The sequence below is a fragment of the Manacus vitellinus genome, unplaced genomic scaffold, assembly GCF_001715985.3.
Source record: "Manacus vitellinus isolate BGI_N305 unplaced genomic scaffold, ASM171598v3 scaffold_10_pilon, whole genome shotgun sequence".
Classification (NCBI taxonomy): Eukaryota; Metazoa; Chordata; class Aves; order Passeriformes; family Pipridae; genus Manacus; species Manacus vitellinus.
Window position 1 is genome coordinate 312,579 of NW_021938838.1, and position 17,869 is coordinate 330,447.

General features: G+C 39.4%; 1 protein-coding gene across 1 annotated transcript; it reads left to right on the forward strand.

The window, feature by feature from the left end:
• Positions 1 to 7,302: 7,302 nt before the first annotated feature.
• Positions 7,303 to 17,291, forward strand: PLA2G15 (phospholipase A2 group XV). Its single transcript, XM_018082338.2, has 5 exons — positions 7,303 to 7,588; positions 8,557 to 8,675; positions 9,481 to 9,579; positions 9,992 to 10,216; positions 14,139 to 17,291. The coding sequence occupies exons 1-5, from the start codon at positions 7,371 to 7,373 to the stop codon at positions 14,648 to 14,650; spliced, it is 1,173 nt and encodes a 390-aa protein (XP_017937827.1). The 5' UTR covers positions 7,303 to 7,370; the 3' UTR covers positions 14,651 to 17,291.
• The last annotated feature ends 578 nt before the right edge of the window (positions 17,292 to 17,869 follow it).

The following is a 17,869-nucleotide window of genomic DNA, read 5'->3' on the forward strand; positions in this document are numbered from 1 at the left end:
TACACCTCCGGCTCGGTAACGAACGCCAGACCGCGCTGCTTAAGTTTCTCCTCTGTGTGAACCTTCCGTGAAAGAGGCTGGAATCAGACGTGGAAAGAGGAGTGATTGGGTGTTCTAGCAGTCGAGCTACGTGTATTTAAAAAATAATTGGCTCAAACATGAGAAATGTATATTCACTACTGGCCTGTGGTTTCACCTGTTAACACAAAATAGTTTGTATTGAATATATAGGCAATATTCGTATAATAGTTAGTAATATGTGTTAGATGTTTTTTGTATCTATTGATGAGAATTGTAAATAAATTTTAAATGTTTTAATAACTTGTCTACTGAAACTGTAATTCTTAACCATTCCAAGACAGTAAGTGCATTTGGTGGCAGTAGTGTCAGTAGGCAGTCCTGTGAATGTGTTCGGTATGCTGCACATTCTTATTATGCGATTAGTCTTAATGGTAAGGGGGGAAGAAAAAGTAAGAAAATGGGAAAAATATTGGGAAAAGGATAGTCAGTGGCATGCTGTTCAGTTTGAGCTCCATTTCTTGATAATAATTTAGGCTCTGATGTTAACTGTATTAGTACTGTTACAGACTTCTGACATAAAAGGGTAAATTCTAACACAGCATCTTCAAAAATGTTCTTGTTATCTCAGGAACAAGGTGTATGAATCCACAGTTCTTAATAGACTGCTGAACTGACTGACAGGATGTAGATTTGGAAGTAGAAACTGCAAAGGGATGTCCTAAGGGTTGGGAGTTGAAACCTGAACAAAAGTTCTTTGAATTCTGCCTGAGGAAGCTAGAAACAGTCTTTTATCCCATCTTTCCACTCCATAATGCTGGGTTTTAGTAATAGGCCTTGGCACTTGCTTCAGCACAAGCTTCTTGATGACAAAGGTGATAGTGTGTTAGTTGCTGATCCAATATTGAACTCTAGCTGTGAAGGAATCAAAGATTTGAAAGCAATACTGATTGTAGAAGCGTGGAGTTACTACTGATGGATCTGCTGTAAGTATATATGTTCCCTAAGGATGGTTTTAAGAACCATGGCTGACCTACATTTTCTTAAGAGACCTTCTGGTAAATGCTCTGGCTGAGCACACATTTATCAATGAGTGCTTTACAACAGACTGTCTTGCTGTTGTAAACCAGCAGTTTTCATCAAACACTACGGAACTTGCATCTCTTACTATTCTCTTCAGTGTCTGCATTTTAAAGTTTACTGTTTTCTGCTGCCTGGTCCTCACCTGTCCAGAAGGTGAAGAGTCAGTGGGTTCTAATGTAGTTTTTCTGGGCTGCCTGTATGTTTGAGAAAGCAGGTACTCTTGGGGAGTGATTTGCTGTAACTTCCTATTGTAAAATATTATGTTTTTTTGATTTATAGCAGTTACTCTTGTAACCTGCAGTAAGGGCTTAGTTTTGATTAGACGTGACATGGGCAGTGAAGGTCAAACAAACAAAGGAGAGGAAGGAGTAACTGTCGGTCACCTGCTGGTTCTGGATGAAATGTTCTCATCTTGATTTTAGTTAACTTTTTGTGACCTTTTCTTCACCTTTCTTGCATATGTGACATGTTAAGATAAGCTTTTTAGGAATTACTGCCATGAGGATGGTGGAAGGGTTTAGTGGAATTGTTTAGGGAAGCATTCTAAGTGCTGGCTTAACACAGGTGCTTGAGAGAGGGAAGAAAAACCCACATTGCCTGGAAACACAAATGAAAAGGACATCAAAGCGTGTGCAGGGCTACATTATACAGGCCCATACAAGCCTGAGATGATTTTGGAGATGGGAATACAGAGTTGATTCCCCTGATTTATCAGGCTGGCATCCAGATTCCTAATTCCTCGTATATGTTCAGTTTTTACATATGTTTTTGTCTTGTAGTAAACAGGATCTCATGATCAAAGCACTTACACTTGGTTTGTTTGGAAGCTAAAACCCTTCAGTAGAAAGAGGAGTTAACAAGTTTGGTCTTATTCTGTGTGTAGCAACACGGCCACCTGATCTGAAAGAATAAAGAAGAGATGCTGTTTAAAGGAATGTTGTCAACATAATGACACTTCATAAGCGTTTTAGACTAGTGATGGTCACAAGACCCAGTGTAGCTTGCTCTCAAACTGTTTTTTGTAATGACCTCACTTTGCAGTTGCAGCCTGTGCTTACCCAACTCACGGAGGAGGAAGCAGAGCAGTAGCTTGCACGAGCATTGCTTGTGGGTAACTATGTTCTGCTGCCCAGGCACCAACAAAAATACTGCCTCAAGAAATCTCACATCTGAAAATACATGAGCTGCATGAATACAACCTGGTAACTCTTGGCCATGGTTGCGATGGCAACAGGTCTCAGGTTTGTAGAGGCCCCTGACTGGCTCAGGTGAAGGGAGGTTCTGTGGAAAGCTGGGCCGGTCCAAGAGCTCAGTGCTCACCCAGCTTTCCTTGTGCCTGCTTATTGGCCACTTTATGGGGTCCTTTGACTTGCTAAAGGGTGAGAAGGTGAACACGTTTAGGAGAAGTGATTAATATGGTGATTGAATTACTTTAGTGGAGCAGCTGGCACAAGGAATGTGGAGAGTGGCACCACACCGTTTGGATTAGGTCGGCTTTTCACCTGGGCTCTGCATCATCAGGGGGCCTTGGTAGCAGGAGCTGCTGTGCCTGGAGCTCGTGTTTGTACATGACAGGGGACCAAACTGGCACGGGTAGTAACTACCAGCAAAATACTGCAATGCAATTGCTCACTTTTCCCTGAGATTTGGATAACAAAGCATCAAGTGTATTCAGATAACAGTGATTTTACAGAAGAAGAAACAGGCAAAAGTCAAAGCCTTATGTCCAGAATCCTGGCTGAATATCAAGCACAATGCTCATTAAAATCTAGGGTGATTATCTTGGATTCCTCTCTCAAGTGTTTTTGGGGAAAAGGGGACTAATTAAGATACTGATTTGCTTTTGTGCCTTTTTAAAGAGTTTTCTGTTTAGCCAGGACAATATATTTATACAGAAAAATCTCCTTTAAGAACCAAAATAACCCTCCAAATACTTCTGTTCTACTGACAATATCTACTAAATATATACATATTCTGTGCAATTCCTTCTGTGTATCTGCTTCATGTTTACATGAATCATAACTTTTTTGTACTTCAGTTTGGTTATATTCAACAGGCTTGTCTTCTAATGCTTGTGAGAAGTAGTTTATTTTGTGGCTGCTCTTCCTGCATTTTCTCACATAGCCCATGGATAATCACTGCATACTATCTCACGTGTTAGACATTTTTGGAGCTGATAACCCGTCCTTATAGGACCAGCATTGGATTCACTGAACTCTTTACCTTTTACAGCTGACTCAACACAATTACTATATCAATGTTCTGATACCTTCTGCAAACAATTTGTTAGGTACTTGGCTAAAGTTTTCTAGAAAGACACCTAAATGAAGTTTGTTAATAATTGATTTACATGTAAAAGAGCTTTGCCTGTGAATTCCTGCTGACTGCTAATTGAGGTGTGCATGTTTGTATGGTCAGCTGGCTAGATGTCAGGAGTGGTTTAAATGTTTATGCCTCATGTGATCCAAGGTATCTGGAAGTATCATGTGAGATGTTGTTTGCTTTCTTGTTCCTAATTTTAAACACAGGCCTCTTCTGTGGTGTCTGTGAGCCACTTGGAGATGTTCTCCTTAGAGAACTGTGGTCAGAGTTTAACATTAATTTGCCAGGGAAGTTGGAAATTGGTTTGTTTTGAAGGAATGCTAATTTATAGAACCAAAAAGATGACAGTTATTTGAGGAAATTATGCCAGTTAAAAAGTTATAATAGTTGATAAATACTCAAAAGCATTTGCATTTCAGATAAAAGTAGTAAAAAAAGTATCAATTGATGGTCTTTTTTTTTTTTTTTAATCCCACACATGCACACAAAAAATAGCCCAGCCCCCAACCCCATTATTATGTAGGCACTATTTTTAATTATTATTTTATTTTTCTTAACAGATAAAATGTGAGATCCTCCTGTTCAGGGGGTTTGTTGAATGATCATTTGTCTTTGTTGTCTGAGCAGTATTAAGACAAGTCACTGTAAAGGTGCAGTTTGCTCATAGTCTTTTGATGGGAACTGTGAATCTGTCACTAAGACTTAAGGATAGTGATAGGCATGAGTATGGATGTGTCCTAGAGCTGATTGTTGTAATTCACAGGCTTGGAAAAGTCCAAGGCCACTCTTAAACTCGAATGAAACTTGTAAATGTGCTTTCCATAAAGTGTAAACATACAAGAACCCATCCCAAAAGGAGATCTACTTGTTCTGTCAGGGCAGATAAGATGAAAAAAATCAGCCAAGGATACTATAATATTGGAAATGAATTGGGTTCATCAGTGTATTGGAATGAGTTCTGTTGGGATTACTGTCTGTGAAAAATGAGAATGTGCTAGAAATCTGATGGAAGTGCCTTTTTTTTTTCCTGAATATGAAATCTCATATTTCCAAATGTTGTAGTTCAGAAATCAAGAGAGGAATTACACAACTGCAAGCTGGGAAGCAAGGGTACTGCTGAAGATCTTTTCTTGGACATCCAGTTTTAACTAGTGCTGATGTATTTGCAGAACTCCCCTTGCCAGTTATTTTGGGATCAGTCTGCAGGCTTTAAAAAGTATGAACTTTATGTAATGTTTCCAGCAAAAAGGCTTAGAAACTACAGATACTGGTAGATGAGAGGATGAGGAGAAAAATTGCTTAAAGATAACTCTGCCCACAGATGCTTTCTCTGTATGACCTGAAAGCAAAGGGAAAGATGTTTTTCTACTGCTTTTAAATTCCATCATAGAAAATTTGGAAAGGTATGCCCTTAATTTACAGAATTAATCTTCAATGTGATATTTTTTAACCTGTTACTTATCAAAAAGCCACCAAGTAGTTCTCCAGCCAAAAGGTAAATCATTAACACTGTTAAACTGGGTGGGTTGAGGACTGAAGATCTTGCATATTTCTTTCCATAATCTCAAAAATCAAAATTTGTATTTTATTTCCTATAGCTTCATCATGAACCCTCTTCAGCTTGCAAATATACTTTAGAAATAAAAACCCCAAGCTGTGAATTATGGTGATTAGCAGTTTCACTGTTAATATGGAAATGTAAATATGACAGGCATTTTTGTTAATCCCTGCTTTATAAATAATCAGGCCTCATACATGTACACGAGAATTTATTTTTTGACTCCAGGATGTATCTTGGCACAGGTGGGACTTGTCCCTTATCTTTTGTTTAGAATTGCAGAAATCACCATTTTTCATCTTGTTCTTTATCATCCCTTGAGTAAAAATCAGTATGTCATGTTTCTCATCCTCTGCCCTGAACTGGACACAGGAGCACAGCCTCTGTCCTCAAGAAGCTTGAAGATAAAATATCTTAACTAAATTAAACTTGCACTTAATCTAAGATTACTCCATTAAGTCCAAGTGAGACTTTGTACAGTTTCCTGCTTTCAGCACTTTTGTTGGTAAATGTATCTTGATTATAATTTTTAACTTCTTCAGTTGTGAGTTTGCCTACTCTGAGCAGGACTTGCTGAGGTTTTTTAACTGCACTCGCTCATCAGCAAGTCCTTCAAACTCCAGCTGTTTGTCTAAGTCTTTGAAAGGTATCTTTGCTGGAAGAATTTGATTTTTACCCAAGGAAATGAGATTCCAGGATAGAACAAAATGTCACTCTTCTTTGTTTTGCATTGAAACCGAAGGCAAAATCAACCTGTTCCGTCCTTGGCAGGTCTGCTGCTGAAACTGCCAGTCACCAATGATTGATATAAATAGAATTACATTCTGTTCCTTTTCTAATTAAAAACACTGATACAGCAGAGGCACGACACTGGAACAAGCTGTTGCCTTAGTTTTCTAAGCAATAACTAAGTAGCATTTTGTGAGGTTACAAGACTGAACTTCAGTAAACTCTTTCTAGGGTGTGATGCAATCCTATAATCTCCCTTACTATGCTTTCCGGCATATCAGTCCTTGAAATATGACCTAAAATAAACCATGGTCAGCTACTGGGACTCTTAACGTTTCACTTAAGGCTACAAAAATAACACCATTAGAAACCTAATGAGAAAGTAGGGGTAGTTAATAAAGAAATCCTTGTGGTGAGGCATAATCTGCAGTGGTTAGGGAGTGTTTTGGACTGTGGTTGTCCAGGTCTGTAGTTTGAAATTCTATCCTCTTTCAGTTCTGCAATAAGTGTTTCTCTAAAATCACAGTTAAATTAAATGTTCCACTAAAAGATATCTATTTCCTGAAGCTATTGCTAAGTATTAGTGTTTTATAGAGCTTAAACTGTTTTGATTAAGTAACTTACTGGGGGGTGGGTGGAGGGGGGACACAACTGTATGGGTTAGAAATTAAAAAACTTCAGAACTAAACATCAGCAAGTAAATAGGATACAGTTGTGCACACCCCAAAAAGGTGGCTGTGTGGAGCTGAAAGAGGCTGGGAAAACCCTTAAGAAGGGCCTTCCTTCTAAATTTTTCTCACATAGAAAAACTTTTCAGATGCCGAAATGTTTTTGCCTTTCTGTTTTTTGAGGAAAAAATGATTAACCATAACAGAATGTAAGACATTTCTCTGAAAACTTGCTACTGAAAGCTGTAAGAATGTTTTGTTAAGTATTTTTCTAATTTAGAAAAATATTCCTGTTTCCATCTAGCATTTAAAAAAAAAGAAAAATAAACCTCAGTCAAAGGAATACTGGCATTTAGTATATGCCTCAAGAAAGTGCAATTACAAGACCGAGTATTACTGTTGTAATGCATACGAAGGAAAAAAGTGAGGAGCAATACTGTTGTTGCATCCAAGCCTGCATGTAAGAGATATGAAACTGTATTTTGACATTGTTAGCCAACTACATCTTGTGTTGCAAAAGTGTGGTTGGAGGTGAAGAAGGGAAGATAAAATATAAATGGATCTTTTACTTTTCATGTTTTTAATCTCAAAGTGATAGTTTGCAGGCAACTGTTTAAAGAGAAAAAAGACTTTTATATGCAGTTGTGACACTGAAGAAAAAGTTCTTTCAGAAAGATTGTTTGTACTTTAAAACACAGATAATTTTGGTAATGTCCAAGGCAATCTTTGTTTTTCATACCAATGGGCTAATGTGACATGTTCCTTTATAGTCCTCTCTTGGAAGTTATGAACTGTTGATCCAGAATTATTCTATGTAATGATTCCTCAGGTACTGATTTTTTAAAATTTAAGTATTTTCAGTGGAAAATGTACGTGTAGTACTTTCTTCTTATATAATTTTTTTTTCCAGTTACAAAATTTTATAGTGTCTCTGGATGCAGTGATGATGCAAATGAGGGCTACAGTATTTAGATAGTATATTGCAATGTAAAATGTTATTTGCTTTAATTGTCTCCCTTTTATATTTTCCTCTTTCCTTTTTATATATTTCAGTTCCAGGCGACTTAGGTAATCAGTTGGAAGCAAAGTTAGATAAGCCATCAGTAGTGCACTATCTCTGCTCTAAGAAGACAGACAGTTATTTTACACTCTGGCTGAATCTGGAATTGCTTCTGCCTGTCATCATTGATTGCTGGATTGACAATATCAGGTAAGACCAGAAACATTGCTCTTTGCAGTTAGTGCCTTTCCTCAGGCTGATGTGCAGAATGGCTGCCTTAAACTCTCTCTGCTGATTCAAGACTTGTGAGAGAAATGGCTTGGAATTCTGCTGGCACTAACAGGAGAATTCTGAAGGTGTGGCTCTGTTGTGTCTGAGCCAGCTGTTCATCACTGATGAGGAACAGAGGTTCTCTTGGCTTCTACTTTCTCTCCTACCAGTTACCCAGTGTAGGTTGAGCACTTCTCAGGCACCTTTGTGGGCTTTCCTCAAGAGAATGTTTTCTGCTCCTTTTGGAGCCAGACTCTTCTTGATGCTGCCCAGCAACAGGACAAGAGGCAATGGGCAAACTGATACCTGGGAAGTTCCACCTGAACATGAGGAAGAACTTTGCTGTGCAGTGACTGTGCTCTGGGACAGATCACCCAGACAGGGAGTGGAGCCTCCCTCACTGGAGATATTCCAGAACCATGTGCCATGTGCTTTAGGGAGCCCCTGCTTGAGCAGGGAGGTTGGAGCAGATGACCCACTGGTCTCTTTGGGTCCTGCCTATTTTGTGATGAATTCCTGAGGTTTGGAGGAGGCAGGGGGAAGGTGGTACCTCAGGCAGCTCAGAGGGGACAGGCAGGAGGAACGTGAGCTTGAGCTTCTGCCGGCACTGTGTCATTAGGAACAGACTCCTGGGCAGCTGAGACCAATTTCTACCACAAGACACGTGGAAATGACTGGTTTGGATCACGTTTCATGGAATATTCTGAGTTGGAAGGAACCCACAAGGATCATCAAGTCCAATCTCTGGCCCATACAGAGACTGAACCCACAACCTTGGTGTTATTAGCAGATAGGGTCCTTTACAGGCAGCCCTAGAAGTCTCTTTCCAGTACAGCTGAGAGGTCTCGTGGAAATGCAACAGGTTTCATGGGGTTTTTCTCTATTTTTTTTCTTCCCCTCTGCCCCAGGCTGGTGTATAATCGAACAAGTAAGATTACAGAACCACCAGATGGAGTGGATATCAGAGTCCCAGGATTTGGGCAGACGTTTTCCTTGGAATTTCTTGACCCGAGTAAAAGGAGCGTTGGTATGTACAAGGATCGCTCTTTAGGGAGCTGCAGTGTGCTTAATGATCTGCACCAGATGAGCCTTATAACTAGAAGAGGGTCACCTTTAAAGTTCTCCACTTCAGGGACTGTGTAATAAACATCCAAGACTAATGAGTGAGGTTCTGCTCAAAACTTAGATATGACTGTGATGCTCAGTAGGATATTATGACACTGTTTCTAGATGCATTTAGTTGTGGTAATGCTTAAATCCTGTGTGTCAAAGCTTGGAATATGTGACATCTTTCAATATGAAGTCTGTAACTGTTTCCCTTATTTGCTATTAAAGTGTTATGTTCAGTTACTTCAGTCTTAGTCCTCTACCTGAGAGATATAAAAATAGTTTTGTGGTAGTTTCCAGAATTCTGCCCTGGGGTTTGCAAGAATAAATGTTGAAGTCCAGGCCAACCTTTATGAATTTGTATTATACCCTGCCTGAAGTTAATTGGCAATCAGCAAAAGTTAGGACTCTAATGTAATAACTTCTGAGGTGTTTTCTTTACAGTTCAGGAGTAAATTTTTCTCTACTGAGTAAAATTTATCCCCTCTGTGTATACTAGATTTTGCTGCCAAAATTTTTGAGAGATCAGCCACCGAGTAAGAAGTGTTAATAGCAGCATTCTCTCGATTTTGGGGGATAGTGGCACATCTCATTTTGTTTCATGTGCATGTAGCTTCCTGCAGTTTTAATGTGTGCATATATAGTATCAGAGGTAATGCCTCCAAAGGGAGTTTGTAACACTAACCTTGTTACTGTTCTGTTTTTCTCTTATCTGTTGTCTACAGGAAGCTACTTTTATATGCTGGTGCAGAGTTTAGTAGACTGGGGCTACAAACGTGATGAAGATGTAAGAGGAGCACCTTATGACTGGCGAAAGGCACCAAGTAAATAACATACTGTTACTTGAACAAAATTTTGCCTCTCCTAGCCAGCACCTATGTTTTGAGTCTCTTCTCCCATCCTGTAAAATCATACTTAATTTTGACTGGTTCTTGGGGCCTGGGCACTCCCGGACCCAGACGTGAGCTCATTGTTGTGGTTTCTTTTTTTTTTTTCCCCCTCTTTAAACGACTTGCCACTTAAAACTTCCTTAAAAACAGAGCAAAACAACAGAAACCCCCCACACTACCAAAGCACATGCCCACAAACCCCACCCTCCTCCCACTTAATATTGGAATTTATAAGCTCTGTAATATTAATTCCATAGACAGTTTAATGCAATTATTTAAAAGCTTATGGTTTTAAAGTTTAGCATTCACAATTAATAATTCTAACTGTGTAATCTGTATGTTTTAGATGAGAATGGAGACTATTTTGTGGCACTTCGCAAGATGATCGAGTTAATGTATGAGCAGTATGGAAGTCCTGTTGTCTTAATTGCCCACAGTATGGGTAATATGTACACCCTGTACTTCCTCAACCAGCAGACTCAGGATTGGAAGGACAAGTACATCAAGGATTATGTGTCACTGGGCGCTCCCTGGGGAGGGGTGGCTAAAACTCTCCGTGTGCTGGCCTCAGGTGGGTACCTGGGGTTGGCACTGCCTTTGGTGCACAGTGCATGGTACTGAACTAGCCTGGGAACTCTGAGATTGGAAGAGGAGAGGTTAAGGTACTACAAAGGTAAAAATATTTTTCCTAAGTGATGACAACTTGCTGTGTCAAGCCTTGAGACCAGACTGTCATTCTTCCTATTTGTGGGAGTGGACCGAATTTATCCCCATCCTGTAACCAGGAGCTATGTCCCCTCTTGACCCCTCCTGACCTCTTTTCTGCAGATTGTTCTGTCATCTGCTGTTTGGCCTCATGCTTTCTATTTCTGTCACTTCTGCCCCCAGCCTGATTGCTCTGTTCAGGATTGCAAAGCTAACAGGGGCTCCAGAGCATTCCAGAGTTTCCTTTGATTCAGGATCACAGCTGCCTGAGGTTGACATTAAGGGAAACTTGTAGACATGGCAGTGAAGTGGTGCCTACAGTGTAAATGGCAGGTGAAATTTGTAACACTGCTGAGTGAGGTCTGAGATTTAGCACACTGGATATGCTTGAGACTAAAAAAAAAACTGAATAAAGCATAATGTATTACACTAATTAACTGCAAATGACTGATGGAAAATGTTCACTTACCCCATCATGTGATACCATAATGATGTCATGTGCTTTGGCATTTAGTTCTTGATGATTCTGGTTTGGTTTTGTAGCTTACTTCTGACTTGTTAGCTTTGGATATCACTATCTTCTTCCTAATCAAAGCTGACATGAAAAATTGGACTTCATTGAAATGCAAAACACACAGCAAGTGTCAGCCTTGCATGGACAGAGCAAAGAATACTTTGCTTAGCAAAGGCATTTGAGTGTGAACAGTTGTGCACTACTCTGTAACTAATTAGAAAACTTAACTCAATACAAACATCCAATTTACACATTGTTAAATGTGCTGCAATGGCACTGTAAAAATTGATTTCCCTTTTCCCACAGGCTTCATCTGACATGTTTGCATGCTACAGAAATGGCAGGAAGTAAGCAATGTTAATATTAGCTGTATAAAATTATACATGATTATATAAAATTCCAGAGTCCTTGATTTCTGTTGGATTAAACTTTTGTGCTTTGTACCTTGTTTATCCTTTATAATGCATTTCATCCAAAATGGCTAGTTATACAAATGCTTCATGAATAGTTAAATTTCTACTGAAATGTAGTCATATTCTGATCTGTATGTCTGTTGTACTGAAGTCCATGTTTTTTGAGCAGAAATTTAAGAATCATGTAGGAAAGTTAAATGGGCAGTACCTAATCTCAGAGTGCAGTTTTAGGCTAGTCCTATCTCAAATACCTGTAAGTAAGGCACCACCACCAGGCATCAACACTTGGATTACATTAGTCTATTAAAGAGTTTCTAAGATTAACAGGGTTAGTTTGTAGAAGAATTGTTGCTTTAAAGAAATGTACTGCATTTCTTCAGGAAAGACAAGGCACGCTATGAATGCATTCTTTCTGCTTCCATTCCTGCTTATAAAATGTAATGACCAGGAACTTCATGTCAAATCCAGTTGTGTTGTCAAAGTGGTAAACAGGACACGGTGGAATTATTTTCAGTAGATTTTCTGTGATACTTTCAGCTACTTATTCATGTGCTTTGCAGGCTCAATACTTGTATCATTACAGTTGCAGTGCCAATAAAGTGAGGATGTTCCTCCTACAGAAGGCAAAGGCACAAAGTTCGCTGTGGTGGCTTGGTTCTGTTTTTTTGTCAGGTTGAAATAGGAGCAGTGTCTTCCTTAGACCTAATATTTTGTTCACTATAATACGAGTGTTGTGCCTGCTGTCTTAATTAAATGTGGTCTTGACCACATGGTAGGGCCTCACTTCAGAGAAAAGTACTTGATAAGCACTTTGTACCAGTTCTGTAAGAGAAGGCTGCAATAGTCAAGTTCTGTGTCTGATTATTCGACTGGAAATAAATTTTGTGCACAGTCCTCTTATTGTTCCGTTCAAACTGGGGCTTTCTTTGCTGAGAACTGCCAAGCAGTATGCAGTAGCTTGGTGGTGGGAGTGCACAGTTAAGTACTGCTACCACACAGTAATATGAGACAGGTTTTTTGGGGCCTTGGTGATTCTTGCTGTGCTCTTTGGAGTTTCCTTTATCTGTTTCAGACTTATGCCAACAATGTCTCCATGTACTCCTGAAGATGCATTAAAGATTGTGCTTTATGTCTCCTTGCTGAAGCACTAGTGCCACCTTATGGAATTGAAATAGCACCAGAGTGTATTTTTCAGGAATAGTGGTTTTGGTTTCAGCACTTCAATTTTTATAGCATGGTTGACCTGGACCATTACATGCTGTAACCACCTATAATAATGGAAAATCTGATTCAAAGTTCAGCTGACAAAGGAATTGAGGTGTGCCAGCCAGGGTGATGGTGAAAATGAGAAAAACAAACTTTGGTCTAAGCTATTTTTTTTTTTGGTTTGATTTGGTTTGGTTGTTGTTCTTTTTTGGTGTTTTTTTTTTGTTTTTGTTTGTTGGTCTGGTTTTTTGGGGGGAGTGGTGTTTAAATAAAAATGTTTCTAGTCATCACTATATCATCCACTTATGAAGCAGCTTTTAGTTCTGTGATGATGCAAGAACAGCTGTTAAAACATGAAGAAAGATATATATATATATAAATTATAACTTAATAATGTGTTAGTTTGAGCCATCTTTGGAATGAACTGCTAAGAAAACAGTTGTCTTGATTTCTACAAAATTCAAGAATGATTTGGTCAGACAGTAGCTCTGTAAAAAGAGTAAATCTAAATTTGGTAAAAAGATAGCAAATTTGTGGTTTATTTGATATCAGATAACTTAATACCTTTATTGATAATGAGCTAAGCTCTAGCCCTTCAGATTAACATTATATAAAAATGTAATGCCTTGTAAAAGCTTGGCCAGCTGAAAACATTTACCAAGTATAGTCATTATCAACTGTTTTTTGAAGAATTGTGGTTTTATCTGCCCCTCTCTGGCAAAGATGTAGTTTATGTTACCAGAGTAACCAGCTACGAAATATTAGTGCCACATTAGAGAGAACCTGTGTTCTGAGAAGTGCAAGTGTTTTAGCAGTCTTACATGCTGACTGGAAGGGAAGCTGCTGATACTGGCAATTTGTCCTGGTTCCCACCAGAAGTTAACAGGCTCTAGCTCTTCTGTTGAAGTGCTATGCTGAGAGTGAACTGGTCACTGAGGGCAGCACTCTTACTTGATGGCATAAGCAGAGACAGTAACAGTTGCTTCTGTTTCCTTTTATGACAGTTATCTTTTTAGGCCATTAGTAAGAATCTGCCACTTTCTTTCCATTGTACATTTTGTTATGAAAGATGTGCATGAACTGGTAAAATGCTGTGCCAAATGGTAAATAAACAATTTATACCTATCCTGGATGAAATATTGCTACTCTGCTTGTTTTCAATGTAGAAAACTTTAAACATTTCATTAAATCTATAAAGTTTCTTCATGAGTTCCCACAAGTGTGTGGACGTTAGTATTTGCTTATTCTTGAAGCAGAAACATGCTCTAGGTACCAGAAACACCGTAAAACACATTTTCGGGAAAGCATTTAAGATAAAACCTGCCAACGGTCTAAATAACGCCTAATAAAATCTGATTTCTTACTTGGCCCACACAGGAAATATTTCATCCTTTACAAAGGAGCATATTGGAAGGGCAGCAGTGTTCTTGGTTTAGTTTTTCATCAACTTTTATTTATATTGGTAAGTTTTTAGAGGTTAGTTTACAGAAATTAATTATGAAGGTCATCATAAAGAAGGAAAAACTTTTCAAGTTGTCACTGTAAGCAAAGGGACCAAACTTTTTATCTGTGTTATTGCTGAGTGCTAGTAATTGCTGCCGATTGAGGTTTATGCTTCGCTTTATGTGTAATGGAATTCCACTGTTTTGTCTAAGGTGACAACAACAGGATACCCGTTATCAGTTCACTCAAGATCAGAGACCAGCAGAGATCGGCAGTTTCCACAAACTGGATGCTCCCCTACAACTACACGTGGCCTCCAGACAAGGTGTTCGTGAGCACCCCCACGGCCAACTACACTCTGCGGGATTACGGGCGGTTCTACCGCGACATCGGCTTCGAGGACGGCTGGCTCATGCGGCAGGACACGGAGCCGCTGCTGTTCCGCATGGCCCCGCCGGGCGTGCGCATCCACTGCCTCTACGGCAGCGGCGTGGACACCCCCGACTCCTTCCACTACGAGAGCTTCCCCGACAGGGAGCCGCGCATCCTCTACAGCGACGGGGACGGCACCGTGAACCTGCAGAGCGCCCTGCAGTGCCGCCGCTGGCTGCGCAGGCAGAAACAGGAGGTGCTGATGTTTGAGCTGCCGGGCAACGAGCACATTGAAATGCTCTCCAACGACACGACCATCTCCTACGTCAAGAAGCTGCTTTTTGATCTGTGATAACCTTGTGTTGATAGTTATTTTCCTCACCTGGGATGCCTTCCCTTAAATATGGGAAAATGCCTTTTAATCCCCTGATATTTAGATATTTGAATTATTTATTTTTCTTTTTTTAAAGGTTGTGTTCAAGAAGTTGTTTGATGTCCTAAATGTTGTTTGTCTCTGATTTGTGTTTATGATGCTTCATGGTATTTTCACATTCTGCAAATTTGATCAAATATGCATTTTGGTGCCTGTGGTGTTGTCCAATGTTCACACGGACTTTCATGCAGAGACTGTGCAGCCCCTCACACATACTACATGGAACCATAGATACCTGAGTCCTTTGTGTGGTCTGTGCAGGTTTGGAGTGGGAGGGTTAGGAAGGATTGCAGTTTTGGATGCCCTTAAGACAAGGGAATGATATTAACCATCTGGAAAGCACAGAAAACTTTTTAAAGGGTCTTGCATGTTCTGATCCCCAGTTCCCAGTACCTTAGTTTGTAAATGCACATGTCTACGAGGTAAGACAGGGAACAGGCCTGCCTGGAACTGTGTTACTGTTGTTGAAATCCAGCTTTCTTTTGCTACAGCTTTTGGGGAAAAATGATAATGTGGGAATTACTTGAAGCTTCTTTATTAGCTCCTTCTGGGTTTTTTAAAAAGAAATTGTTTGCTCATCAACTTGTAGAACCCTGATTACATACAGTCTGGAGTCTGAGGAATTCTCACCCTGTGCTTTATTTATCAGTGAGGGAATGATGCTAAACTGGTTGATGCCTGTAATAACTGTAGCTGTGTGGAGTAGCACATAAATCAAAGCTAATTGAATACTGGCAAGCAATCTATACAGTATGGAATTACATTTCTGGGTGACAAACGATCTCCTGTAGTGGAAATGGATGGTGGGCAGGATTTCAAAGAGAAGTGAACTTCCTGAAGTGGGGTGGGGAATGGAAGCCAGCATGATGCCACATGGAGTATAAACCTTGCTCTCAGTCAAATACTTCATCTCTGACCCAGCTACTGACCAAGCAGCAATTGGATCAACATTGCACTCCAATGAAAAGAATGTTTTTTGGCTTAAGACTAAAAGTAATTTCCCATTATTTTCATTATTGCTGTTTCAAGAAGTTGGAATATGCTGTTCCTTAAATGTTTCTATAAATTGCTGAACATGCAAATCTGTTAATTTCCTACAGTATTGTTTCACTCAATGTTAAAAAAGAATAATTTCAACTCTGACATCCACAGAAGTGCTGGCCTAAGGGCCATCATATTTACAACCTTGATTACAGAAGTCCTGTTGGAGAAATAGTGTCACCCAGAGATTCTCTTTTGCTTGCTTTAAAACCAGTCATCCAGTTAGACTGCACTTAGTTTTCTGAAAATGCAGTTTAGAATGCTTTCAAAATGCTAGGTTCTCCAAGAAAAGTGTTTTAATAGTTTCAGAAACTCATCAAATTATTAAGGATTTACTACTTAAGAAACTGGAGTTGTCTAAAGGGTCAGGTTTTAACTAATAGCATGCATAAAATGTTTGCTGCCATTGGACATATCGGTAGGACATGTTGAAATGATGGGCTTGAACTCTTGTTATTGTAGAATGGAAACATTTTGGCAGGTTTAAGGTAGGTTTAAGGCTTTAAGTTTTAATTCAGAAATCTCTAAATGCAGAACAACTTGAACTAAGGTCATCAACAAGCTAAATGTCTTCCTAGGTTTTAACTTCCCTATGTAGCTTTATTTCCCCCCTGTCCCACCCTGCCCACATTTTTTTCCTTTACTTATGTTGAGGGAGTATACACATTTTCCTGATTTTTAAAATGGAACAATAATCTTACCCTCAGTTGTCCAGGAACCTACAGTTCAGCAGTAATATTGCCTAGACTTTTCCAGAGTAACTCCAAAACAAAAAAAACCCACAACAAGAAGAAAATAAAAAAAGAAACCCCACAAAACAATGTCTGTTAGCCAGGTGATCTATTGTATGCAGGGCTGTCAGCTGGATAAGCTTCAGACTTGTGTTCCAAGACTGCTCAAAGATGATAAAGCTCCTCCTTGGTCTGACTCAATTTTTGAATAAATTGTTATACTACTGGTTTACAACTGAAAAAATGAAGGGAAACAGCTCCTTGCAGTCTGTGTTTCTTGCTGAAGTAGAATGCCTGTTACTAAGCACTGGAATGAGTGGAGCTGGAGGCTGGACTGCAGGATACCAGTGTGGGCATCAAGGGATGAAAAAATGAGAAAACAACATAAGTAAATGATTCTTAACCTGATTTGAAGAATGTTTCTAAGCTTCATTTAGATCCTTACCTACTCAGTAGTATTTTCAGTCTCACAGCAAGAATTTAGCTTCAGGGGTTTTTTGTGATTTGAAGTTCCAAAATACATGATTCAAAACGATGCTTGTTCTTTTTATTTTCTTTTCTTTAGTACTTTTTTAATACTACTTTTTGTGACTGAAAAGAAAAAAAAAGCACAACTCTTATTCTAATTTTGGCAGTCTAATACTGTGTTTCTGAGATCAGTTGACTGTATCTTTTAACATAAAGATTTACAAATCAGCTTTCCATTAGTAGACAAGTCCTTGAGTGTCTCCATAAATAAACTTGTGTTAGTTGATAAGGTAAAATGAAGCTGAAACTTTTTCAAGGCATTTGTTTGTGCTGCTGTTTGTCACTGTAAAGCCTTGTTGTAGGGGAATGTGTGCCTGAGTCCTGTGGGAGCACACACAGTGCTTCTGGTGGGACTTGGGTTGGATGTGGTGCATCTGCAGGCTGTAGCTTTATGGCCAGAAGGTGGAATTCTTTTTTCTACCAAATCATCATCAGCCCTTTCGTTGGCAGTTCCTTGCATGTTAGGATGCAGTTCTCATTGGAAGTGAAGCATTATTCCTGGCTGTGTGTTGGGAATGCTCCCTCACCGTGGGGAGAGCACTCAGTGTGTCTGTCACAGCCCTGCCAGGGGCACTGGAGCAGTCGAGATTCCTGGGGGGAGAGCTCTGAAGAAATAAATCTTTAGGGAGAATGTGACACTTTCAGAAGAGGATTAACTCAGGTGCTTTACCAAGCTGCACAGTTGACATGTTTGAATTTACTGAAGTACCTTTGTTATACCTAATGCACTAATTATGTCTCCATAATTTTTGCTTTGTTTTATTCATCCAGGATGTTTTCAGAAACCAAAACTAGTCTTGAGGACCAAATGTGTTTCTTATTTTTGACAACACGTATC

What these genes read in the sequence shown, in the direction of transcription:
- PLA2G15 (XM_018082338.2), top strand. Translation starts at nt 7,371, where the DNA reads ATGTTATTTGCTTTAATTGTCTCCCTTTTATATTTTCCTCTTTCCTTT. An exon ending in TGACTGGCGAAAGGCACCAA is followed by an intron (nt 9,580 to 9,991) that starts GTAAATAACATA and finishes TGTATGTTTTAG; the next exon opens with ATGAGAATGGAGACTATTTT. An exon ending in TCTCCGTGTGCTGGCCTCAG is followed by an intron (nt 10,217 to 14,138) that starts GTGGGTACCTGG and finishes GTTTTGTCTAAG; the next exon opens with GTGACAACAACAGGATACCC.